This window comes from Chiloscyllium punctatum, chromosome 17 (assembly GCF_047496795.1).
Source record: "Chiloscyllium punctatum isolate Juve2018m chromosome 17, sChiPun1.3, whole genome shotgun sequence".
Lineage (NCBI taxonomy): Eukaryota > Metazoa > Chordata > Chondrichthyes > Orectolobiformes > Hemiscylliidae > Chiloscyllium > Chiloscyllium punctatum.
Window position 1 is genome coordinate 52,696,889 of NC_092755.1, and position 26,444 is coordinate 52,723,332.

General features: G+C 39.9%; 1 protein-coding gene across 2 annotated transcripts in view; it reads left to right on the top strand.

The window, feature by feature from the left end:
* Positions 1-26,444, top strand: part of LOC140487838 (septin-2) — a 129,483-nt gene that overhangs the window by 33,718 nt on the left and 69,321 nt on the right. For both annotated transcript variants that reach the window (XM_072587134.1, XM_072587135.1), the window contains 2 exons: positions 20,333-20,467; positions 22,188-22,305. In XM_072587134.1, coding sequence (XP_072443235.1) covers positions 20,333-20,467; positions 22,188-22,305 — 253 coding nt within the window. The remainder of the gene's footprint in view (positions 1-20,332; positions 20,468-22,187; positions 22,306-26,444) is intronic.

Below are 26,444 nucleotides of genomic sequence, written 5' to 3' on the forward strand. Positions count from 1 at the left end.
TTTCAATAGGGAACTTGTCCGGCTTAACTTGTCAAAGTTCAATCTTCTGAGGGGGGGATCCTTTTTATAGAAAAATTTAAAATTATGATAAGATAGAAGCAGGGAGGTTGTTCCCACTGGCGGGTGAAGCTAGAACTAGGGGGCATATCCTCAAAATAAGGGGGAGCAGATTTAGGACTGTGCTGAGGAGGAACTTCTTCATGCAAAGGATTGTGAACCTGTGGTACATATTCCTCCAAGTCTTTCCGATTCATGTATTTATCCAAATGTCTTTTAAACGTTGTATTTGTACCCACCACTTCCTCAGGAAGTTCATTCAACACGTGATCCATCATCTGTGTTTAAAAAAAATTTCCCCTTAATGTCTTTTTAAAATCTCTCTCCTCCGAGTCTTGTGCCCCCTAGTCTTGAAATCCCCTATCCAGGGAAAAGACAACTACAATGAACAGTTCCAGATAATGTATGGATGTGCGATGTTTGGGATTCTCTAGTCTTGTATATGATGATTCAGATATTAGGTATTCTGATTGTGCAAATCCTTTGTGTGAAAGGCAGTTTAAATACATTTCTATTAGATTGCAACATGATATTAAATTTATCTTTAAATGATTAAATCCACATCTCCCTCTGATTCTGACAATGCAACTTAAACTAAGATGAAGCCTTTGTTTGGATGGGTTTGACAAATAACGTGTTGTATTGAGACAACTGGCTTCATTGCAATATTTCAGGAGTATTGCCCATTAAATTCTGGAACGATTTCATTCGTCGGAGTCTGATAAGGGAGTAGCTACTAAGTTCTCACTTGCTGCCAGGATCACAGGCTTAGGGCAACAGTAGCTTTGATTGCTAGCTCAATTTGCGAATCACTGGGCAAAGCGAGCTGGAGGAGTATCAGAGGGTTAGGTCCTTGACTACTTGTCTAGCTGGGATGCAAGAACTGTCTGCGAAACTTGGAAAGGAAGCAGGCATGAGGATCATTTTCTGACTTTGAAGCCAGTTAGTCTAGCTGTTGCTGACTTGACTTGAGAAATATGTAGTGGATTGAAATTTATTGAAAGCTGTTTCTTTCATTGATTCAGCATAAATTAAACTAGCTTGTTGGTTTCTAATTGGCCTCAGCTCGCTAGAGTATTTACCAGTCAACCTGCTGGAACTTAGGTCAAATGCAGCTAAAAATGTATGAGATTAAGGGTTTCACTGTTCTGAATCCAGATTGCGCTATCTGATATGAATGGTTATTGAACAATAGAGGATCATGAAGAACTATGGAGGCATTCATATCTCTGAGATTGAGCATATCTAGTGCTATTAAAATGTTTGTGATGTCTACCTACTTGGGTTATTGTCTAGCTCCCAATAAAACAAGATGCCAACTGCAAATAATGTTGTCTTCCCTCCCTGTATCCCAGTTTTAGCACTGGTCTTTACTATATTTGATCCTTTATTTGCAGTTTTCCCTAACCAGATAAGTAAGTCCCATACAATTGGTATATTTTGTTCTGTTGAAGGATTTCCTGATGTCTGGCTCTTTTTCTTTCTCAGATTTTGATTAAAAATAGAGGGGGTGAATGTCTAGAGAGGGAATATTCTGTTTTATGCTCCTGTGTATTTTTGTTTTAAAAATACATATTTGTTTTTTTTTAAAAGTAGAATTTAAAATTTGCAGTCCCAACAGAGAACAGCACATCAGCTTTCAGGCCAGAGCAGCTGCAGTGATATTTCTTCCCCGTTTTCAGGGAGGCTAAATATTTGATCATTGAGAGAGTAAATCTGAAGCTGTCTGTGCTGGAATTCTCCTGGTATTGAACATGTAGCAGAACACAGCTATTAACATGTGTTTTGAGTTTGGGTGTGGCTGAATTGTAGCCAGAACATGATAAAAAAAAGTGACCTCACTCCACACACAACTGATCAAGGCTGCTTCAGGATGCAGGTGGCTCCTTCCCCATTGGTGTTTTTGGTGGCAGTACTCCAGTGGAACTCAAAGTAATGGCCTGTGTTAGATCTGTAAATTTGTTTTTATTCTAAAACACATTGTCTCTCTTTGCTCCATGTTTTCCTAACAGCACTGTTTTTTTAAAGTTGAGATTTAGTTCCACAGATGCTGGAGACCCTCCAATACATTGCTCAAGCGACTATGTATGAACTTCTAATATATATGAACTGACTGTGGAATGTAGTTAGAATATTGCACTTGAATCTGATCAGATTGTTATGTGAAATATGTACATAGGCACAAATGTTCTTTTGAGGATAGATTACTAAATGTAAGCAGCAATCTGTGCCTTTTTTGAATCCAATTGTTTCTGCTTTTTGAACAAATAACAAAGAAAATTTACAGCCCAGGGACAGGCCCTTCGGTCCTCCAAGCCTGAGCCAATCCAAATCCACTGTCTAAACCTGTCATCCAATTCCTAAGCATCTGTATCCCTCTGCTCCCCACCCACTCATGCATCTGTCCAGATGCATCTTAAATGAATCTACCGTGTCTGCTTCTAGCACCTCTGCTGGCAACGCATTCCAGATACCCACCACCCTCTGTGTAAAGTACTTGCTGCGTGTATCCCCCTTAAACCTTTCACCTCCCGTTATTGAATCCCTCACCCTGGGAAAAAGCTTATTTCTATCTACCCTATCTAGGGCCTGTTTCCACACTTTGTAAGTAATCTAATCTAATCTAATACCCTTCATGATTTTGTAAACCTCAATCAGGTTCCCCCTTAACACCTTTTTTCTAATGAAAACAAACATAACCTACTCAACCCCTCTCTCAACTTGAGTTCAGTGAAATATGTAGTATTGTATTTTGTTATATCCTGACCATATTCTGATAGATATTGAAAATATTATATACTTATAAAAAAAAGTCTCATTGCCTACTGTTGGAAAATGTGGTTTGTCCATTGTTTTATATTTCGCAATATTTAGTTAAATCAACTGTTGATCTTTATGTTCAAACATGAAGGCTTGTGTCAGAATGCACTAGGACTTAAAGGGTTGAATTAAAGTCAGGTTGCATAAATGTGATTTCCATTCTTGATTTTCCAAGGTTACAGGTGACAGATTTGAGATGTGTGGCATGGTGAAATGATTTGATTAGGTGCGTACAGAGAAACCCTGCAGTTTGAAGTCTTCTGGAACAAGGCAATATAATCAGAAAATTGGATCAGCATCTTTTGGAAGTGAAATCAGCAGACTGTTTTTCACTTAGTAGAAATGTGAAAATCTTTTCCCTTTATTACAATTCTTATTACAAAAGGGTATTGAGGAATACAGAGCAAAATGTGCCAATATACTTTAGGTACAGATCAACCATGATCTAATTAAATGACTTGGAGATGCCGGTGTTCGGCTGGGGTATACAAAGTTAAAAATCGCACAAGACCAGGTTATAGTCCAACAGATTTATGTGGAAACACTAGCTTTCGGAGCGCTGCTCCTTCATCAGGTGGTTGTGCACAACCACCTGATGAAGGAGCAGCGTTCTGAAACCTCGTGCTTCCACATAAATCTGTTGGACTATAACCTGGTCTTGTGTGATTTTTAACTAGTTAACTGGCAGGCTTGAGGTTGGCTAATGTGGTGCCACCCTTTAAGAAAGTTAAAGGACAAGCCAGGGAACTATAGACCAGTGAGCCTGACCTCGGTGGTGGGCAAGTTGTTGGAGGGAATCCTGAAGGACAGGATGTGCATGTATTTGGAAGAACAAGGACTAATTAGGGATAGTCAACATGGCTTTGTGTGGCAAACCATGTTTCATAGACGTGATTGCGTTTTTTGAAGAAGTAACAGAGGATTGATATGGGCAGCAGTGGATGTGATCTATATGGACTTCAGTAAGGCGTTCAGCAAGGTTCCCCAAGGGAGACTGGTTAGCAAGATTAGATCTCATGGAATACAGGGAGAACTAGCCATTTGGATATAGAACTGGCTCAAAGGTAGGAGACAGAGGGTGGTGGTTGAGGGTTGCTTTTCAGACTGGAGGCCTGTGACCAGTAGAGTGCCACAAGGATTGGTGCTGGGTCCAATACTTTTCATCATTTATGTAAATGGTTTGGATGTGAGCGGAAGAGGTATATTTAGTAAGTTTGCAGATGACACCAAAATTGGAGGTGTAGTGGACAGCGAAGAAGGTTACCTCAGATTACAACAGGGTCTTGACCAGATGGGCCAACGGGCTGAGAAGTGACAGATGGAGTTTAATTCAGATAAATGTGAGGTGCTGCATTTTGGGAAAGCAAATCTTAGCAGGACTTGTACACCTTACTGGTAAGGTCCTAGATAGTGTTGCTGAACAAAGAGACCTTGGAGTGCCGGTTCATAGCTCCTTGAAAATGGAATCGCAGATAGATAGGATAGTGAAGAAGGCATTTAGTATACTTTCCTTTATTGGCCAGCGTATTGAGTACAGGAGTTGGGGGTCATGTTGCAGCTGTGCAGGACATTGGTTAGGCCACTTTTGGAATATTGCGTGTAGTTCTTGTCTCCTTCCTATCAGATGTTGTGAAACTTTGAAAGAATTCAGGAGAGACTTAGAAGGATGTTGCGAGGGTTGGAGGATTTGAGCTATAGGGAGAGGTTGAAAAGGCTGAGGCTGTTTTCCCTGGAGTGTTGAAGGCTGAGGGGGTGACCTTTTACAGAGGTGTATAAAATCATGAAGGGCATGGGTAGCATAAATAGACATGATCTTTTCCCTGGGGTTGGGGAGTCCAGAACTAGATGGCATAGGTTTAGGATGAGAGGGCAAAGATGCAAAGAGACCTACGAGGCAACGTTTTTCCACAGAGGGTGGTACGTGTATGGAGTGAGCTGCCAGAGGAAGTGAAGGAGGCTGGTACAATTGCGACATTGAAAAAGCATCTGGATGGGTATATGAATAGGAAGGGTTTGGAGGAATATGGGCCGGGTGCTGGCAAGTGGGACTAGATTGGGTTAGGATATCTGGTCAGCATGGATGAGTTGGAGCGAAGGGTCTGTTTCCGTGCTGTACAATTCTATGGCTCTGTGACATTGCTGAGCAAGATGAGTTTTTCCAACAATCAACAGTGGATTCACGATCATCATTAGACTCTTTCTTTCGGATTTTACGGAGTTCAAATTATGCCATCTGCTGTGGCAGAGTTTGAACCTGGATCGCCAGAACATTAGCTGGGTCTCTGGATTAACAACCTAACGACAATACCACGAGGCTATTGCCACTCTTGCATTGCATCAGAATACTTTAGGTAAATGAATCAATACGTTGTTTTGCTAGCGTGTTAATTTCCTTTGCTTCCACTCAGTGAAGACCATTTATATCCATGTATCTTCCCCTAGAGTAATTCGTTTTGCTTCTGGCTCATCTGAAGTCAAGCTCTCCAGTAGTAATTTCACCGTGAATTGTAGTGGTTATTCAAGCTTTATGAAGTTTGCTAAACTTGTATTTACAGCTTAACTGTATTTTACTCCTGTTGGGCTGCTGAGAAAGCAACATCAATGGAGAAATCAATGATTTGCAATACTGCTTTCCCTGCTGTAATATGTTGTAATTTGTCCTGATGTGGTTGCATACCAGCCCTGTATGCTGCTACCTTTTGTGGTTAGTTACACAAATATTCCGCTCTGAATTAACAATCTTAATGCCAATATCACTCGGTTATTGCCACCCTTGCATTGCATCAGATAATTTAGGTAAATGAATCCATTCGTTGTTTTGCTAGCATGTTAGTTTCCTATGCTTCCACTCCGAGACCAAGTTTGCATTCTTTATACTATATTTCTATCTCTGATGGTAGCTAGCTGTTGACCATGGTTCAGTGGTAGCACTTTCTTTTCTGAGTTCAAAAGAAGCACTTGGGCTTCAGACTGACTTCAGCATACACTCTAGGCTAACACTCCATGTTGAATGCTACATACTGAATGCTGGTTTTCAGGTAAAATATTAAACTGAGGAGCTGTCTCTCCTTTTTGATATAAAGTTCTTAACGTGTGATTTAAAGACAAGTGAGGGATTTCTTCCATGGCCAATATTTATCTCAATAGTATCATCAAACTGATTATCTTGTAGTTTTCATATTTGTATGTTGGCATATGCTGTGCTTAAATTGGCTGCCATATTTCTGACATTCAAATAGAGATTTCACTTCCAAGATACTTAAGTGGCTGTCTTTGGGATATCCTGAGATATTTTGGGATATCCTGAGAATCTTGAATGGTATTTTATAAATGCCAGTTACTTATTTCTCTGGTGATGTACTCAGTCTGCCAGCAATGAACTACCAAGGTAAAGTTTGAGATGATGATCTGAGAACACTGAATTTCTTTTCGGAATTAAGGATCAAATTGCGAAACTGTACTGTTATAAGGGTTGGAGAAAGTAAGTGCTGGAAGTCGGATAATATGTGGGCTGGAAGAGCATAGCTGGTCATACAACATCAGAGGAGCAGGAAAGCTGACGACCTAAAAGACCTGATCTGAAACATCGGCGTTCTCCGATATTGTCTGACCTGTTGTGCTTTTCCAGCCCACATTTTATCAACTCTGTTACAAGGATTAGCTGCTAGATATATAATATTGTGACAAATTTTTCTTTTTTGTAAGCATTCTTATTGTGTTGCAGAAGTCAGCAATCTGTGAGATTAAAATATTCAAGGGGCTGTTATTCTTGGCTGCTCAAAAGTATTATTTACATGCAATTCTGCCTAGAAAAGGGACTGGACTAGTTTCAAAGTTTTTATTAGGTCACTCAGGCCAGTTCACTGGTCACTGCAGAATTCAAAGGTTACTGGACTGAAACAATGAATCAGTATGTGCATAGGTGAAAGTGAGGACTGTAGGTGCTGGAGATTAGAGTGGAAGAGAGTGGTGCTGGAAAAGCACAGCCAGTCAAGTAGGTCTGATGAACAGGAAAATCAACGTTTCAGGGTATAAACCCTGATGAAGGGTTTGTACATGTGCATTTGTGTGAGAGTGCGAGTGAGAGAGCGTAGACTGCTGGGAAGGCAACTGAATTGCACAGGTTCTGTGCAGGGGACCCATTAAGAAGTCCGCAATGCAGTAAATGTTAGTGTCAGCAGTCCGGAGAAGTCCTGGGAGCTGTGGTGGCTGTGGGATAGGGGTTGAAAAGCCCACAAGCATTATTTGCTTGATGCAACTGAAAGTTTAGTGCATAGACAAAATGATAGAGGGGAGCTTAGACCCAGGAAAGAAGGATGTTCAGTCAGGACAAAAGCAGTCATTAAAACAGTCCATGACAGATCAATTCTTCCAAGAGGGTTTCAAGGCCACATCAGCAAAAGTGAGGAACTGTAATTCCTTGTGAAGTTTAATGAAATTTGACAATCCAGCATGTCTTTAATATCTCAGGGGATTGCTAATCAATCTGTGTGATATAACTTGACTTAATTTGCTATTTAATATGTTGTGGAGTGCTTAATTACAGTCGATAAAATATATCTCCCACATTCTGGGTGTTAGAATAAAAGTTATACATCTATTGTAGATTGTATGAATATTCTAACTTGTATAGGAATGTTTATTGTTTGTTCAAACTGTGGAACCTGGTAGTTTTATTCTTTTAGTATGCCTTTTGGATCTCTTGTGCTGTCTACTTTTAACAAAAAGAAATTACTGATCCTTAATTAGATGATAATATAACTTTAGCTGTAGGGTCTAGGATTGTAGCAGTATATATCATATTCTCTCAACTTTAAGGGCAAACCTTACAAAAGCTGCTGAAGGTGAAAAATGCCATCACCTCAGAGTGCACTGCAGGAAATCCTAAATTGCTTATACACTTTGAGGCTATTCATTTCAGTGGATAGGAAAGTGTGGAATTTGCGCACTTCAACAATAAAGGCACCATTCCAGAAGTACTTATCAAAATCCTATCAAAACTACAATACTTTGGCTGTATTTTGTACATTTTGTTTTCTAGTTGGATGTCATTGGATGCTTGGAAAATATTGGAAACTTGACAGTGAATTTGCACATAACAATATGTCACAAGCAGTCACAATCTAAATGATCAGATAATCTGTTTTATAACTGTGCTGATGCAGAGAGTAAATATTGGGGAGAATTCCCCTTTAATTTCTGTTCAATGTTAAAATAGGAATATTTCTATTCTGATCAGGACTCTCAATATTAGAAATGGCTCTCAACATTGACATACAGAAACCAACTATGGACTATTGACCTGTGGAGGAACAGCCATATCTCCAAGGCTAGATTTATTAACATAGGTTGAATTCTAAATTCTGCCTGGGGTTGAATTTATCATCTAAAGTAGGTGTGCTTGCACTTGATCTTAGTAGGGGTGTAATTAAGTCCACTGGTGAAGTTAGACTAACTGTGCTAGTTGTGGGTGAAGTGGTGAATTACTTTACTTGATTTGTTTGTTTGGAAGTAATTCAGTCAGTGATTTTAATCCTTGACCTTGAGTAAGCTCTTGGTAGGCAGACTGACTACTCTTTGTTCCTGAACTGATGTTTTAAAAGCCAGTGGAAGGCTGTACTTGCAGTGACTATTCTTGTCAACATATATAGTTCCAGTAACCATGCTGCTGAAATGAGTGAACTTGTTGCCAACAGGTTCTGGTCATGGACTGAAAGCTTGCACTTGCCTGGAACAGGCAAATACATGACTACTTTTGTTTTCTTCATGCAGATTGTAAGGTAAAAATTGGATTGCAAGTCCATGCAATGATGCTTGTCCCAGCTCTGAACTGGCAATTCGTGCACAATAATCAGCAAACAGAAAATCTCGAAGTACATCCTTGGAGACTTGGGGTCCAGGAACGTTGTTAGATTGAGCAGCTTCCTGTCCACACAATGTCCGATTTTGTTTCCACAATCACTGTTATGGGAAGCATCAAAGAGTATTGTGGATAAAAATATGCTGAAGAGGCTGTTGCAGTCCAATTTACCTCCAGTGACTGGAAATGGGTCCAAAGACACAACATGACCCAGGACGTATACAAACATGTTGGCATGGTACTGTTGTGATCAGTTGTTTAGGACAGCCAGGTTTCTGCATTCTCTAAATGCAGACACCCTATCAGAGAATCTTTTTCTGAAAACGCAGTCTCTTGTAATAGATCCTGGTCAAGATGAGAGTGTATAAGGTATGAGCAGGTAAGGAAAGAGTTAAGTTTAGGGTTGCTTGACCAAGACTCAGTTAGCATGACTTTGACCAGGTAAGAACTTGCTGTTAACAATGAGGTGCTGGAGGCAAGGGTAGTGCTTTAACGAGGTAAAGAATATCCATTGTGTAATGCCAATTTAATGAGATGTGGAACATCCTTTGTGTAATGCCTGATGGCTTAATCTTTACTGTTGATGCTCACTGATTGTAACAGTCACCCAATCAATATAGATGTTGCTTTATTTGGAGGCTGCTCCCTGTAAGTGACTATATAGTTCCTTAAGAATCTGCTGTTCGAGAGAAGACCGAGAGCTCATGTCTTTGTGTACATGGGAAATTGGTCTCTCTCTCCATGGCTTGGAGTAAAGGTCAAGAAGGTAGAGCCATACTGTGTCTCTGAGTGTTTGCTTTGACTGATACAGGGGTACAGAAATGGGACGCCAGCGATGTTGCTGTAAGCAGTTGAGAAAATCTCTAAACCTTTGCTGGCAATAGCGAGAGAGAGAGACACACACACCAGATTACTCCATAATCGTTGCAAGCTTGGCAAGTTATTTTCCTTTGGTGCAGGTAGTCATTGGAGTGGCCTTGATTATGGTTGATTGGTTTTTAGCGCCTACATAGACAGAGAGAACAGTGAACTTGATCGAGCATTGATCTACAGCCTCAAAGACCAGCTAGAACAGAATCAGTTCATGGATCTTTGCTATCTTACAAGAGTTTGATGACGTTTATTGTTTTAAGTATTGAGGGAAATTTGTCAACAGAATAGTTGATGGCAACCTATTGATTGCTGCTTCTTGAATAGATGAAGGCCAATTTGAGGATGTGTCTAAAGAACCCTGCCCACCTCTAGAATTTATGCTTATTCAGTGAATAGTTTTGACTCATTGAGGATTGATCCAGTAAATTGGGAACTGTGGACAGAGTACAGAACATCATAAATCTATTCCATCTGTACATGATTAAATATATCTATTTTGTTATTCAGCCAAGTATTTTGCATCTCTCTGAGCTCATTTCTCATTTCTCTGTTTAATTTCGTCTGTCAGGTGTCTGCCCCTCTGATTATGCCTCAATTAAGTCACCTCTTAACCTTTCTAACAGAAACAGCCTCAAGTTTCCTCAACCTTTCCTTGTTTCTCCCCCCCCCCCCCCCCACCATACCAGGTAACATCCTAGTAATGACTTGGACCCAGAAGGCAACAGATCGCATGGGACTGTCAATCTTTGCTGCAAGCTAGACTATCTATCCCGCAAACTATTGAGTAAACCATTACTACCACCTTTCTAATCTGCCTGCCAGCTTGCTTCTCTTTTCTCAAAGAGAAGTAGTCTCATGCACCATGGTACTGTGCTCCATGAGTCATCCATCCCTAACTCAGTCGGGTCGGTTTGTAAATAGGCATTTAAGATTTCATGCCTGTTAGACAGCTCCAAGAAGCTCTGGGTATCCTGGACCTGCAAGCAGTAAATGAGATGTTCTGTGAATGCAACAACACTATATTAAAGTCACAGAAATATACCACAGACTTGTGAAACATTTACCATTGTTTTAAGAAGTCGTCAACAATGTTTCTAACAAAGATTATGACTCTCCTCCATTTGTAATTCAGCCACACTGTTCTGTTGAAGTTTCCTTTCCTTTGCGGATTTTTAGATGATCTGGGACTACTTTAAATGCAGTGTCATCACTTGCATGATGAATTTAAATTTGGGCTAACAGTGAGGAACCTTGCAATGCAAATTTTTAAAGGAAGATTGAAATGTAATAGTTGGGAAAAACAACTTATTTGAATTCCCAGCTATGAAGGTTTGGGTTGCTTTTATGCATTTAGAAACAAACGTGCTTGCAGCAATTTTTCTTGCAAGTATGACTTATTGTTATATGCACCAATTGTTTTTTGGACGTGCTCCCGTGAGGAAATCATGCTGGGGAGTGAATTAGTGCAAATATAGCTGCATTACCCTGAGTAATTGTGTATGGATTTTGCACTGTATCATGTCAGGATTCCTGTAATTCCCAGCCAAATGCATTATGTTGTCAGTTTGAGAAATAGTCGCCTGTCTGCCAACTCCAACTGTTGGATACGAGAGACTGGCCTTTTGCTGTTCACCACACTGTCTGGGAGAATTTCAGTAGATTCCTACAACTCTTGTGGTGCTACGTTCTAATACCCAGTCTGTGTCTACCTTTTCACTTTGACCCTATTGAATTTTGCCCGTGTGTTTCCTCCCATGGGACAGTTAACTCAGTAGTGTGAGTAAGTCATCACAATGAATTCTCTTCCTTTCAATTGTGCTGCCCTATAGAAATTTTCACCAAGGGGTGTGTATCACTTCATTTCATATATAAAGCACAAACTTGAGGCCCGATGAAGTCATTGTGGCCTTTATCGTTTGCTGAGACTGTGGGATCTTGTCACATATGTTTGCACTGTGAATGTGGAGTTGGTAGTCACGGGATTGGAATGTTCTTCTTGTTCCCAGGTTACTGAGTGGTATTTTCCATGAATTCATTTCCACCAATAGGAATGGGAATTGAAAAGAAAGCATTATAAAAATGTTGGGGGATTGTTCCTGCATTTTGAGAAACAACATCACACCGTAGTCTCATACTGACTGATATCCTATAATAATGGAGGCATTTGATCCATTGTGCCTATACGTATTCGGAGAGTCATAGTCATAGAGTTGTACAGCATGGAAACAGACCCTTTAGTCCAACTGTTCTATGCCAAACATAATCCCAAACTAAACTGGTCCTTACCTGTATTGGCTATAACACAATTCTGGCCCCATTAGTTTAAATGGCGCAGCTATTGCACAATTTTCTTATTACACAAGAACGGAACTATTGTGTTATATTCGAACTGACTGTACCATGAACTCTCTCTATACTTCTCATATTAGTCCAATTTACCTGCTCTTTCTCCATAGTCCTATAAATTTTTTCATTCAAATCTTTGTCCAAGATGCTGTAAAATCAAGCCTTTTGCTCCCTAAGCCGGGTGATAGCTCAGTAAGTAGATATTATTCATTGCCATACTGCTGAGCTGTAGGGATAAAATAATTTATCTCCCAATTTGGCAGCAGTGTGCATGTGACCAGCTGAATGGTCTCCTTCTGAATTGTAACACTTCGGTGATTCTGTAGTTGACAGTGGAGTGAAATTGACTTAATTTCACCTTGACTGGTGGAAGAATGGAAAGAGGTTAAGTGTGAATCCTGCTTATGATGTCCTACAAGCACAAATATCTGAGACACTATTCATGAGTGGTTGCCATGTTTGGTTACCAGACTAATACTTACACAGTGACATGTATGTAAAGAGTTCAGAACTTGGTGAGGTATCATGAGTGCACAATCCCTGCATAGTGGTACTTGAGCATGAATGTCTAGCTGCTTTAGAGAGGGAAAGGTCCAAAAATGAGAGAATTTGGATGTCATGTGATGTTTTCCCTTCTAGGAGGAGAAACTAACAGAAGAGTTATAGTCATAATCATAGTCATAGAGATGTACAGAACGGAAACCGATCCTTCAGTTCCAACCCGTCCATGCCGACCAAATATCCCAACCCAATCTAGTACCACTTGCCAGCACCCGATCCATATCCCTCTAAATCCTTCCTATTCATATACCCATCCATGTGGCTTTTAAATGTTGCAATTGTACTAGTCTCCACCACTTCCTCTGGCAGCCCGTTCCACACATGCACCACCCTCTGTGTGGAAAAGTTGCCCCTTAGGTCTCTTTTATATCTTTCCCCTCTCATCCTAAACCTCTATCCTCTAGTTCTGGACTCCCCGACCCCAGGGGAAAAAACCTTGTCTATTTACCCTGTCCATGCCCCTCATGATTTAAAAAAAACTCCTTGAGGTCACTGACGCTCAAGGGAAAACAATTCTTTTCAACCTCTCCCTATATCTCAAATCCTCCAACCCTGGCAACATCGTTTCTGAACCCTTTCAAGTTTCGCAACAAATTTCTGATGGGAAGGAGACCAGAATTGCATGCAATATTCCAACAGTGGCCTAACCAATGTCCTGTATAGCCGCAACATGACCTCCCAACTCCTGTACTCAATACTCTGACCAATAAAGGAAAGCATACCAAACACCTTCACTATCCTGTCTACCTGTGACTCCACTTTCAAGGAGCTAGGAACCTGCACTCCAAGGTCTCTTTGTTCAGCAACACTCTCTAGGACCTTACTATTAAGTCCTGCTAAGATTTGCTTTCCCAAAATGCTGCACCTCACATTTATCTAAATTAAACTCCATCTGCCACTTCTCAGCCTATTGGCCCATTTGATCAAGATCCCATTGTAATCTGAGGCAATCTTCACTGTCCACTACACCTCCAATTTTGGTGTCATCTGCAAACTTGCTAACTATATCTCTTATACTCTCATCCAAATCATTTATATAAATGATGAAATGTAGTGGACCCAGCACTGATCCTTGTGACACTCTACTGGTCACAGGCCTCCAGTCTGAAAAACAATCCTCCACTTCCCATCCTCTGTCTTCTACCTTTGAGCCAGTTTTGTATCCAAATGGCTAGTTCACCCTGTATTCCATGAAATCTAACCTTGCTAACAAGACTCCCATTGGGAACCTTGTTGAACATTTTACTGAAGTCTGTATAGATCACGTCCACCACTCTTCCCTGATCAGTCCTCTTTGTTACTTCTTCAAAAAACCCAAATCAAGTTTGAGACATGATTTCCCATGCACAAAGCAATGTTGATTATCCCCAACCAGTTCTTGCCTTTCCAAATACATGTGCATCCTGTCCTTCAGCTGCCAGTCCTGTCCATCCCTGAGCCATGTTTTTATAATTGCTATGATATCCAAGTCCCATGTTCCTAACCATGCACTGAGTTCATCTGCCTTCTCTGTTAGGCCTCTTGCGTTGAAATAAATTTAGTTTAATTTATCAGTCCTACCTTGTTCTCTGCTTTATCCCTGTCTGCCCTGTTTGACTCGCTTCTATTCTCAACTGTACCAGTCTCAGATCAATTCTTTCCTCACTATCTCCCTGGGTCCCACCCCACCATCTTACTAGTTTAAATGCTCTGGAGCAGCTCAGCAAATCTCCCTGACAGTATATTAGTCCCCTTCCAATTCAGGTGCAATCCATCCTTCTTGTTCAGGTCACTTCTACCCCAACAGAGATTCCAATAATCCAAAAATGTGAATTCTTCTCCCATACACCGGCTCCTCAGCCATGTATTCATCTGCTCCACCCTCCTTTTCTTACCCTCACTAGCTTGTAGCACCGAGAGTAATAGAGATTACTACTCTTGAGGGCCTCCTTTTTAAATTCCTGCCTAACTCTGTAATCACCCTTCAGAATCTCAACCTTTTCCCTCCCTATGTTGTTAGTTCCAATGTGTGCAATGACCCCTGCTGGGCCTTCTCCCCCTTGAGACCATTCTGCACCCTCTCTGAGACATCCTTGATCCTGGCATCAGGGAGGCAACACACCATTAAGATTTTTTGCTGCATGCCACAGAAACGTCTGTCTGTGCTTCTGACTAAAGACTCCCTTAACACAATCGATCTCTTAGAACCTGATGCACCCCTCGTTGCATTAGAGCCAGTCTCAATCTTGGCTGCTCGTGCTACATTCCCCTGAGAATCCATCACCCTCTTCATTTTCCAAAACAACATACTAGTTTGAAATTGGGATAGCCACAGAAGACTCCTGCATTGACTACTATCTACGTTTCCCTTTTAAAATCACTGTGTAAGCTATAACCCGTGATGTTCTTCAGGATTTATTTGCCAGTCCCATGGAAAAGATGGTCTGTTCTCATAAATCTGGATATAATGTTTCAGAATTAAAATGATATTCTGATTTTTCATATTCTGTAGAAAATTTGCTGGTGTGATTTTGAGAGACTGATGGTTCTCTGAGAGGAATAATGTAAGCAGCCATTTCAGCCATACAGGACATGAGGTTCTATCAGCTCCACTAGGAGAGCTCCTGCCAGAATTTCTGGCTCCTGTTTGTAATACAAACATTTGTGGATGCTCACTCAACCTCTAAACTTCCATGAGGATGACTATTTCACTGCCTATATAGCAACAGTAAGACCTCTGGAGAATGTGATTGCTGTTAAATAAATGAAACCTTCCTAATTTTTTCATTCACTGGCTTGTGTTTCAAGGGGGAGGAATGGTTTGAAAAGTGCAGACTTGGTGCCATCTTGTTGTTTGGTTTCTTAAGTTCAGTTGTGGGACGTGGACAGCACTGGCTGGACCAGCTACTGCCCGCTCCTTGTTGCTGTTGAGAAAGTGGTGGTGAGCTGCTTTCTTGAACTGCTGCAGAGAGACAAACAATATTAGTACAGAGTCATAGAGATGTTCAGCACAGAAACAGACATTCGGTCCAACTCGTCCATGCTGACCCAATATCCTAATTAATCTCATCCCATTTGCCAGCACTTGGCCCATATCCCCCTCAATTCTTCCTGTTCATATACTTGTCCTGATGCCTTTTAAATGTTGTATTTATACCAGCCTCCACCACTTCCTCTGGCAACTCATTCCATACATGCACCACCCTTTGCGTGAAAAAGTTGCCATTTCAGTTTTTTGACCCATCAACAGTGAAGGAACAGTGACATATTTCAGGATGGTGAGTGTCTTGAAGGGGAACTTGAAGATGGTGGCGTTCCCATCTATCTGCTGCCCCTGTTCCTCCTAGATGGTCATGATGTTAGAAGGTGTAATCTGAGGATCCTTGGTGAATTTCTGCAATGCGTTTTGTGGGTAGCGTACACTGTATGTCAATGGTGAAGTGACTGAAATGTTTGTGGATGTGGTGTGAATCAAGTGGGCTTTATCTTGGATAGTGTCAGCAGGGCATTACTAAATAAGATGTAGAAGAAATATGTAAACAATCAGCCAAGTCCATATCCATCTCGTTGGATATCCATTTCTAGGTACTAGAGCAGAGTAACTACAAATTGCATGGCTTACTAAGGTTTCTTCAACAGCGTCTCCTAAACCCATAACCTCTACCACCGATAAAAACTTTCTTTTAACCTTAAAGCCCTTTTGAAAATCAATTGCCTAAAATAAACCAAAAGAGAAAATGCTGGAAAATCTCAGCAGGTCTGGCAGCATCTGGTAAGGAGAGAAATGAGCTGGTGTTTAGAGTCTAACTGAGCTTTGACAAAGGGTCAAAACTGAGCTTTGACAAAGGGTCAGTTAGATTCAAAACATCAACTCTTTTCTGTCCTTACAGATGCTGCCAGACCTGCTGAGATTTTCCAGCATTTTCTCTTTTGGTTTCAGATTCCAGCATCTGCAGTAATTTGCTTTTATTTTTTGCCTCAAAAGAAATTGGTAGTTCTAAACCAAATATTTAACAAATTACCAAAAATCTCTTATAGGATGCATCATTTGCATGCATAATAAAATGTATTCAAGTTATGAATGAAAATCTCAACTATACTGATCTCTGAATTATTACTTTTTTGACTTAAATAATTTTAGCTGTAAAATTCATCTTCAAAACAAACTAACTTATACTGCACAGAATTAAGATTTTATTGGACATTGGATTCTCATGATTAAATCCAAGCTTCTAATAGCACATTCAGAATAATTCAGTATGGCGGTTATTTTCGATATAACCAACAGGTTTTATCATTACAAGTGTGGCCTCAGCAGTCAAGCAACTTTATTCCAAAGCATTTTTTGTTTAAAATATTCTTTTGAAACAATAAACAGCATAATGGTTATCACATAATCTTCACAGTAAAATACTGGTCATCTTTTTCCAAGTTACTTTTATTGTGGCAAAAACCTGAAAATACAATCCAACAGGAAAAGGTGCAATTCAAATGTTAAAGCGCTGCAGGTCGCAGACCCCTGACCTAGCAGGAAATAAGGCAGCAGACATGAGGGAGTACCACACTACCTGCAAGTTTCCCTCCAAATCTCTCACTATCCTGACTTGGGAATTTATTACCTTTGCTTTGCTATAGCTGGGTCCAAGTCCTGGAACTCATCAGTAGCATTGTTGGAGTATCTGCAGCAGACAACTCGCAATAGTTCAGAAATATGGTTGGACACAAATTCCTTGAATGCAGTTTGGCAGGGGAAATAACTTTGGCAATGATACCACGGGTTGAATGAGAAAAATGTATATTGAGCATCTTGCCTAAATAGCTATTTCTTATGCACAGACCCTAACATTTAGTATTGGCATCAAGAATTTAAGAAGTGTTTCAAAAGCTCAGCAGGTCTGGCAGCATCTGTGGGGAGAAATCAACATTAGCATTTTGAGTCTAGTGACCTTATTCCGAATTGCCTTTTCCAGCAATTTCTGTTTTTGTTTCTGATTTCCACATTCATGGTTCTTTTAGTTTTTTGTTTAGTATTGGCAAGTTGATTCATGGGGGGAGTGTCATAGATGTACCTAATTTTGCTACCTATGCTTCAGGACTTTCCATCTCAGTGATGGAGTTATGCCTTAACTTTGTCAAACCTGGAGTGCCAAACTGCTACAGTGACCAAGACTGATTAGTTTAGCACAAGCTAAGGTTTAATCTGTGTAGATTCCAGTATTTCCACTCAATTGGTAACTGATGAGGATCTGAATCCTTTATTGAGTGAGAAGATTGTGTTTCATTGTTAGCCCAAGATCAATTTGAAATTCATTCTAGTGTGAGATTAGCACAACTTTGGCTAATACCAAGTAGAGGAAGGAGGTCACAAGTCTGGCCTGCACAGATATGCTGGGAAGGAAAGCAAATTTTCATTGTCATGATCATGTCAATTTTTACAGGACAATTGATAGCTTGCAGTTTCATAGTAGTTTAATTATACAAATCTAATAAATTCAAAAACTGCCAGGTACATCTATAACATTCCCCCCCATGAATCAACTTGTCAATACTAAACAAAAACCTAAAAGAACCATGAATGTGGAAATCCAGAAACAAAAACGGAAATTGCTGGAAAAGGCGGTTCTGAATAAGGGTCACTAGACTTAAAATGTTAACGTTGATTTCTCCCCAAAGATGCTGCCAGTTTTTGATGTAATGTGAAATTTCATTGTATATTACCAGTTTAATCACAGCATAACTTTCCAGTGTTTTTCTGAAGATGATTGGCAAGAAGTACAAAATTGCTCTTTTGTTCTTTATTTTTCCAAGGTAGTTTAAGTAGTACATGCAAGACTGGCTTCCATGTAAGACAAGGGTCTTACAGTGGTTACTCAATTTGTCTGGGTGATGATTCAACAACATTAATGAACCATTACCTAGGTTCTCTTGTCATTTTGGTGTTTTTGAGACTTTGATTGGAATTCTTAATTTTTATTGGTGACACTGTCAACCATTGAGTTGGAGATGGGTCAATAGCCATACTGACACTTAAGAGGCAGCACAGTTTAAGGTGATATGTTTGAATGGGGTGTCAAAAGTAATTGACTCTGAATTTCCTATCAATGAAGGTGTGAAATAAATGGTACTGTTTGTAAAAGAGCAGAGTTCTCCTGATATTAGGTTAGTATTCTTCCTTCAATAACAGTGGGAGAAAACACACAAACTGGTTATTTACCTTCTTTGCTTTTCAATTCGTTTGAAGAACATTGGCTGCTCCGTGTTTTTAAAAAAATATATTTTTTAAGCTTTATGATGTATCTTTGTGGCCATCACATCCTGAGCTGGGACTTGTACCTAGACATTCTGGTCCTGAACTAGGGATAGTACCACTGCATCAGAAGACCCAAACATTAACTTCACCCCAGATGGGATTCAAAGCCACAGTTCCTGGCTTGGCGACCCCTGTGTCTTATCCATTGTGCATTACCTGCTGTGTTGGCTTCCAAAGCATTGGGATGATGTGATACATTTCAGTAGCATTTATTTTTGTATTCAAATTTGAACTAGTGGCACATGGATTTCCTGTGTATCCAAAGGGATTTAATGATTAGCATGTAACTATTTTTGAAGTCATGGTGACTTATTTTGAAAGCATGTACAGGAGCGACTTCCTGGAGTGTAATGGGATTTTGTTTACGTTGGGAGAGTTTACTAGTGAACAAAATAAACAGTGTAGTATTATGCTTTCCAAAGGAAGATTCTGGAATTTTATTTTAGAAGGTTAGGAGAAACGTTCATGATTACAAACAAAACTTTTGGGGTTTAATTTGGGCAGTTCTGCAGTGTACTCAGGTGAAGCTAGACATGTAAAGTAGTCCCCCCTGAGAAAGGAAGAAGATAACCTTAGCCTTAGTGTAAGGAATTTCATTTAGAAGTTCCAGACCACAGTGTTTGGTTAAAACTCTGGAGAGGTTATTTGAAGCTGAGAGAGTTTAAGCTCTGTTTTATACCAAATAAGGGAAAAGGCTATCAGATTCTCTCAGCCAATTGAAGCCACAGCCAGGTCAACCTCTATCTAGGATAGAAAAGGTCATTCTGTCTGGTGTTTGAGTACAGAAATGGAATGCTGTTGGGATTAATGGGATTGTATTTTACTGTGCACAAATCTTTAAATGCGTTATGTGTAAATGTTTTTGCTTATTCTATTTAATCTTCATTACTTTTGCATAATAAATTTCTATTTTGTTGTTAAACCTGAATCTGTAGTATTGCATAATTGTGTATTAGCGAAAAGTTACCTCATTAAATTCAAACCAAAAAAATACAAAATGTAAACTATCAAGCCAGATTCCCACCTTGGATCTGACTTGTCCTGTAATAACATTAACTGGGATCATAACAATGCTAATCAATTTGATCTGAAGCTCATTTGGAAAACGCTGCGAATGCGCAAGGTGCTCGTTCTTTATTACTATTTGTCATGCTTGATAAATGCAATGTCATTCTTAAAAATATGCTAAAGTTAGTTGGGTAGTGAGAGCTGAAGGATCTGAACTCTGACTGCAGCAATTTCCCAAAGAGCGTTTCTAAGATCTCCTTTGCTTTGTAATAAAATTGATAACATATCTACATGAAATCTAGACTCATGTATAAATATTTTCTAATCAACCTTTTTGAAGATGTTATTACACATGTTTTGAACAGGTGGGACTTGAACCTTGCCCTCCTGGTGAGACTCAGTTATGAATAACAGTATTCAGTCCGAAGTTAGTGGGTCAGCATTAAGGCATCTAATAACCCGATTTTGGCATAGTGTGCTGATTGATACCATTGTTTCTATTCTGTTTTTCTGTGCAGCTTCAGACCAATTATTCAATATATTGACAATCAATTTGAAAGGTACCTTCATGATGAGAGTGGCCTGAATAGACGACATATTGTAGACAACAGGGTCCACTGTTGTTTCTATTTCATCTCCCCTTTTGGCCATGGGTAAGAAAAACGTTCTTCATTCTACACTGCTTGTGATTTAAAATATACTTGTCTACGTACCCACCATTGTTGCTGCTACCATGGATCTTGCTTAACGAATTTGCCCAGTAATGCCGTAAATTGCTGTGCCAATCTTGGGTGAAAAAGGCCATCTCTTTGAACATGTCGGAATGGAATTTGAGCAAGAGTAACTTAAAAGGTCATTGTTAAAACCCTTTTGTTTTTTTGAAGCTTCTTTGTGAGACCTTCAAGATGGATACTTGTTTTGATTTTTAGGGGTTACTTTTTCACATTGAAGTTCTCATTTTTCATTCACGCTTGCTCCTTTTATCTCATAGTCTTGTAATGACAGTACCTTCCTGGAATTGCATTGAATCCTTAGGGTTTTCTTGTTTAGAGAGACGAAAGAGCGCAAACATCAAATGTTGGATAAATACATATTATTAAATCTTAGAATCTGAGTTTGGTTTTGTGTCTGGAATGAACTATCAGGAAGTATAGTGAAGAAAGTTTCAATCAAGGCATACAACATGGTATTCCATGATTGTTTAAATACAAGCAGTGTGCTGGGTTTAGGGGTAAGGATGGGAGAATGGCATTAAATAATGTTAATTTGAAAGCTGGTGCAGACGTGATGGGATGAGTATCCATCTTCTGCACTGTAACAATTGTGAGATTCTATGGTAAATGAGGTGTTTTTGTTCATTTGTAATGTATCTCCCATACTCTCCGTCCAGAATGAGATCATATACGTATGATAATCAGCTCCATTTCTCCATCTATTAAATATCCACTCTCTTATTCCCAAACAGTTTATCTTCTACAAAAACATCACCAAATGAACTCCTAAGTGACTTCAGAAATAAACTTTGAGGAGAGGAATTGAAGGTTATAGCGATGTTGTGGAATGTTGAGCTTTATTGCTGCACACTTGCATTGGACAATACCTTTAGTGGTGCCAGTCCACTTTATTGCAACTTGCCACCCTCAAAGCTGTATTTGTCATAACAGTCGGATGAGTTCCTCTCTATGTTGTGTTCCAGGACCCTGGCTTTGTTAATATATTTGACTTGCAATTTTGTCTCATTGCCCAATCAATATGATTTCTCATTCTGGGCCATTGTTCAGAAGATGCCAAAGGCCTCTGTATATGGAGGCCTAGTCATAGAATCCCTACAGTATGGAAAGAGGCCATTTGGCCCATCAAGTCTGCAATGACCCTCCAGGCATCCCACCCAAAACTCCACACAGACAGTTGCCCAAGGCTGGAATTGAACCTGCATCCCTGGCACTGTAAGGCAACAGAGTTAACCACTGAGCCACTGTGCTGCCTCTTGAATTTAAGCAAGGACCCTCTCTGGAGAGGCGTGTATAGTGAACTACCATGTGATGAACATATCCCCATGGGTCATTAGCATAAAACTTCCTTACTCCTGCACAGCATGGGAGATTACTGTATTTTACATTATTGATGTCTACTGAATTATGTAAGTGCTGTTAACATCTGGAACCCATTCTGCTGCTAGCCACAATCAAATTTACAAAATCAGAAGTGATACTAATCCAATATTCAAAAAAATTTCAAGTAATTAAGGACTTTACTGTTCCAGGAATGATTGTCAAATTTGTTTGAAATATTGCATTCTGTTTCTGAAGTTCCAATGTGCCAGTGAATTAAGGGAAGTGTATGCTGTGCTTAACTGTTTATCATCTTGTGCAGCCTAAAACCTCTAGACGTAGAGTTTATGAAGACCATTCACAGCAAAGTAAATATTGTGCCAGTGATTGCCAAGGCAGACACACTGACGCTGAGGGAGAGAGAGCGACTGAAGCGCAGAGTAAGTACTTCTCCTTGTGACCTTTGCAAAGCCTTGGCAGATAACAAAATCATAAGTCTAAGTGAAGTCTCAATTTTTTTTTTACAGTTAATTCTGTTCATAATTAAACATTTTTCAAAGATAAATCTCAACCATAAATGTTAGTTATTTTTACTGGTAATTGGGCATGAGTATCCAAAAGGGATTTTCTGAACTTTTCCTGTCACATTGGGCACAACTCTCCATGGAGCGGGCAGTGATATCACAACTGCGTAGCCTTATAATGTTGCTTCAGAAGCTGTCTTCTATGACTCTTGGTAATAGTCTTCCCAGTATCATACGGGTGTTAGATTTCATTCTGCCCGCATCTGGTGATTATTCCTGCACAGCACACCAGCTGTTTTCAGGCTTTGAGTGCCATGTGTTGAACTGAAATTTTGTATCCATCCAGTTGTGATAGTTTTATGGAATACTGGGAAAACCTGTGGCTAACGTTTCTTCCTGCTGCTTTTTGTTTCCAGGGCAGAGTTGCTTGGGTGTGTTTTTTTTTCTCTCCATATGCTTGCCCTTTGTTTGGGCTTGAAGGTTGGGAAGTGTTATTGTTATAAACGGATTTAGTGATGGCATTTATTTCTGGAGGAAGTATTGTTTTAATGGCCTTAGCAGCAAGATAGGTGGGCCACTCAGTACATAAATTGTAATCGATTGTTGTAGTAGTTGCAAGGAAATATAAAAGTCTTTATCAGTAAACTAAGTTGTTGCAGAGACTGTCGAGTGTAGACTCAGCCATTTCACTATCTCTGTTGGTTGGATGCATGCACAAATGAAGATTGAAGTGCAAGCCTCATTTTCATTAAAATATTGAGGCTTTTCCTGTAACAAGTTACCAACCCATGGAAGAAAAAACTTCCCACCGTTGCTTTTGAAAGAAAAGACATGAATCTAGCCTCTTTTCACAAATGTTTCTTCTAAAGGCTAACATTGATTTACCGCAGCCTACTTGAAATGTACAAGTTGTTAGCCTATTATTATTTTATTTTTGGCTTGTGTTAAACTATGCATCCTGTGAAGGAGCCTTACAAATATTTGTACCAAAACCTATTCAATGACTCACTCGGAACAACTGAACAGAAATGAAAGACCAACCCAGCCTCTGTTTATTATTATCAAAAAATCATAACATTTTGATAGACCAACAGAGACCATTCAGTCCAGCATGTCAATGCTGTCTCTGCTAGGACCTTGGTATCTTTGTCAAACACTTTCTCTTTCAAATGTACTTCAGCTTCCCTTTTGTTTTCTATAGAAAAATGTACTCCTTCTGTTCAGTGTGTACAAATTCTGCATGAGGCACACAGGGTGATCAAGAAATCTGTCGCATTCATGAAAAGACTATGCCTGTATTCTGCAAGAGTTATACAAAAGGCTATGTTTATTTTTCTTCCTGGAGCACTTAATATGTCAATCTAGCTCTTTTTGATAGCAGTTCTGCATTGAGGCAGACATTTGTGGGTTCAAGCTTTGGAGCAGCACTTTGAGATGTAAACCAGATTGACGGTTTAGTGTAATATTGAGGGAGAGCTTTATTGTTAAAGCTGCTGATTTTTAACTGAGTGATAAAACAACTGCATCCATTTGCCTCTTCAGTTGGGAGTAAAAGAAGAACAGGAACTTCTCCCAGATTCATTTATTTCTCAACTACCATAGTACCATGTCGGCGATACACAAATCGGTGGAGTTTGCGCATGATACAAAGATTGGTGGAGTTGCGGATAGTGAGGGGACTTGTCAGAGGATACAGCAGGATACAGATCAGTTGGAGGCATGGACAGAAAAATGGCAGATGGAGTTTAATCCAGACAAATGTGAGGTGATGCATTTTGGAAGGTCAAGAACAGTTGGAAATTATACAGTGAATGGCAGAATCCTTTGGAGTATTGTTATGCGGAGGGTGTGCAAGTCCACAGATCACTGAAGGTGGCAGCGCAAGTATAAGGTAGTTATGGCATGCTAGCCTTTATTGGGAGGGGCGTTGAGGATAAGGAGAAGCAAGTTGTGCTGCAGCTTTATAGAATTTTATTTAGGCTACACTTGGAATATTGCATACTGTTCTGGTCACCATACTATCAGAAGGATGCGAGTATTTTGGAGAGGTAAAAAACACGGCTTACAAGGATGCTGCCTGGTATGGGGGATTTTCGTTTTGAAGAAAGGTTGGATAGACTGGGTTTGTTTTCACTGGAGCGCAGGAGGTTGAGGGGCGACCTGAAAGAAATTTATAAGATTGTGAATGGCATGGACAGAGTGGAAAGAGGCTTTTTCCCAGGGTGGAGGGGTCAATTACTAGGTGGCACGGGTTCAGGATGGGTGGAAGCTGGAGGGGTGGGTTGTGGAATTTTAAAAGAGATGTATGAGAGACATTTTTCAAACAAGGTGTAGTGAGTGCTTGGAGTGTGCAGCCAGGGAAGGTGGTGGAAGCAGACACAATAGCAGCATTCAAAAAGCACCTGGATGAAAACGTGACTAGGAAGGGAATAGAGGGATACAGATCCTGTAAGTGAAGACAGTTTTAGTGTGAAAGGGCCAAATGTGTTGGCACAGGCTTGGAGGGCTGAAGGACCTGTTCTTTTGATGTATTGTTTTTTAAACTTTATAACACCAGTTTAAAATCATGTTAATTGTTCAATGCTATTGACTGAGATCATTGCAGCACATTAGCCTTTTTGTTTTCAAATAGTGACTACACTTTAAAGCAAATCTTTGGAGTGCTCTTGGGTGACCTGTGAATGTGAGTCTCTTGAAAATGCAAGTTCTTTCTTAAATGTTATATTGGTAAAGTGCCTTCAAAAATGATGCAATTTGGCCAAGAACAAAATTGAATGCTAAGGCTGACCTTCAAATTACACCATATCAGCTCTTTCCTACTTTGGAATACTTTGTGTCCTTTTCAACAATATTTTTGAGAAAGAGATTGGGTTCCATCTGAGATTTAAAATAGTGATGAAAAAGGATTGACCAGATCTAAAAGTTGAAATTCTCAATTGGAGAAAGGCCAATTTTGATGGTATTAGGCAAGAATTTTCAAAAGCTGATTGGGGGCAGATGTTCACAGGTAAAGGAAAGGCTGGAAAATGGGAAGCCTTCAGAAATGAGATAACGAGAATCCAGAGAAAATATGTTCCTGTTAGGGTAAAAGAAAAGGTTGGGAGGTATAGCGAATGCTGGATGACTAAGGAAATTGAGGGTTTGGTTAAGAAAAAGAAGGAAGCATATGTCAGGTACAGACAGGGTAGATCGAGTGAATCCTTAACATATAAAAGCAGTAGGAATATATTTAAGAGGGAAATCAGGAGGGCAAAAAGGGGACATGGGATAGCTTTGGCAAATAGAGTTCAGGAGAATCCAAAGGTTTTTTACAAATACATTAAGGACAAAAGGGTAACTAGGGAGCGAATAGGGCATCTCAAAGGCCAGCAAGACAGCCTTTGTGTGGAGCCACAGAAAATGGGGGAGATACTAAATGAGTATTTTGCATCCGTATTTACTGCGGAAAAGGACATGGAAGATATAGAATGTAGGGAAATAGATGGTGGCATCTTGAAAAATGTCCATATTACAGAAGAGGAAGTGCTGGATAACTTGAAATGGGTAAAGGTGGATAAATCTCCAGGATCTGATCAGGTGTACCCTAGAACTTTGTGGGAATCTAGGGAGGTGATTGCTGGGCCTATTGCTGAGATATTTGTCTCATCGATAGTCACAGGTGAGGTGCCGGAAGACTGGATGTTGGCTAACGTGATGCCACTGTTTAAGAAGAGTGGTAAGGACAAGCCAGAGAACTATAGACCAGTGAGTCTAACGTTGGTGGTGGGCAAGTTGTTGGAGGGAATCCTGAGGAACAGGATGTACATGTATTTGGAAAGGCAAGGATTGATTAGGGATGGTCAACATGGCTTTGTGTGTGGGAAATCAAGTCTCACAAACTTGATTGAGTTTTTTGAAAAAGTAACAAAGAGGATTGATGAGAGTAGTGGTAGATGTGATGTGTATGGACTTCAGTAAGGCTTTGGACAAAGTTCCCCATGGGACACTGGTGAGCAAGGTTAGATCTCATGGAATATGGGGAGAACTGGCTTAAAGGTAGAAGACAGAGGGTGGTG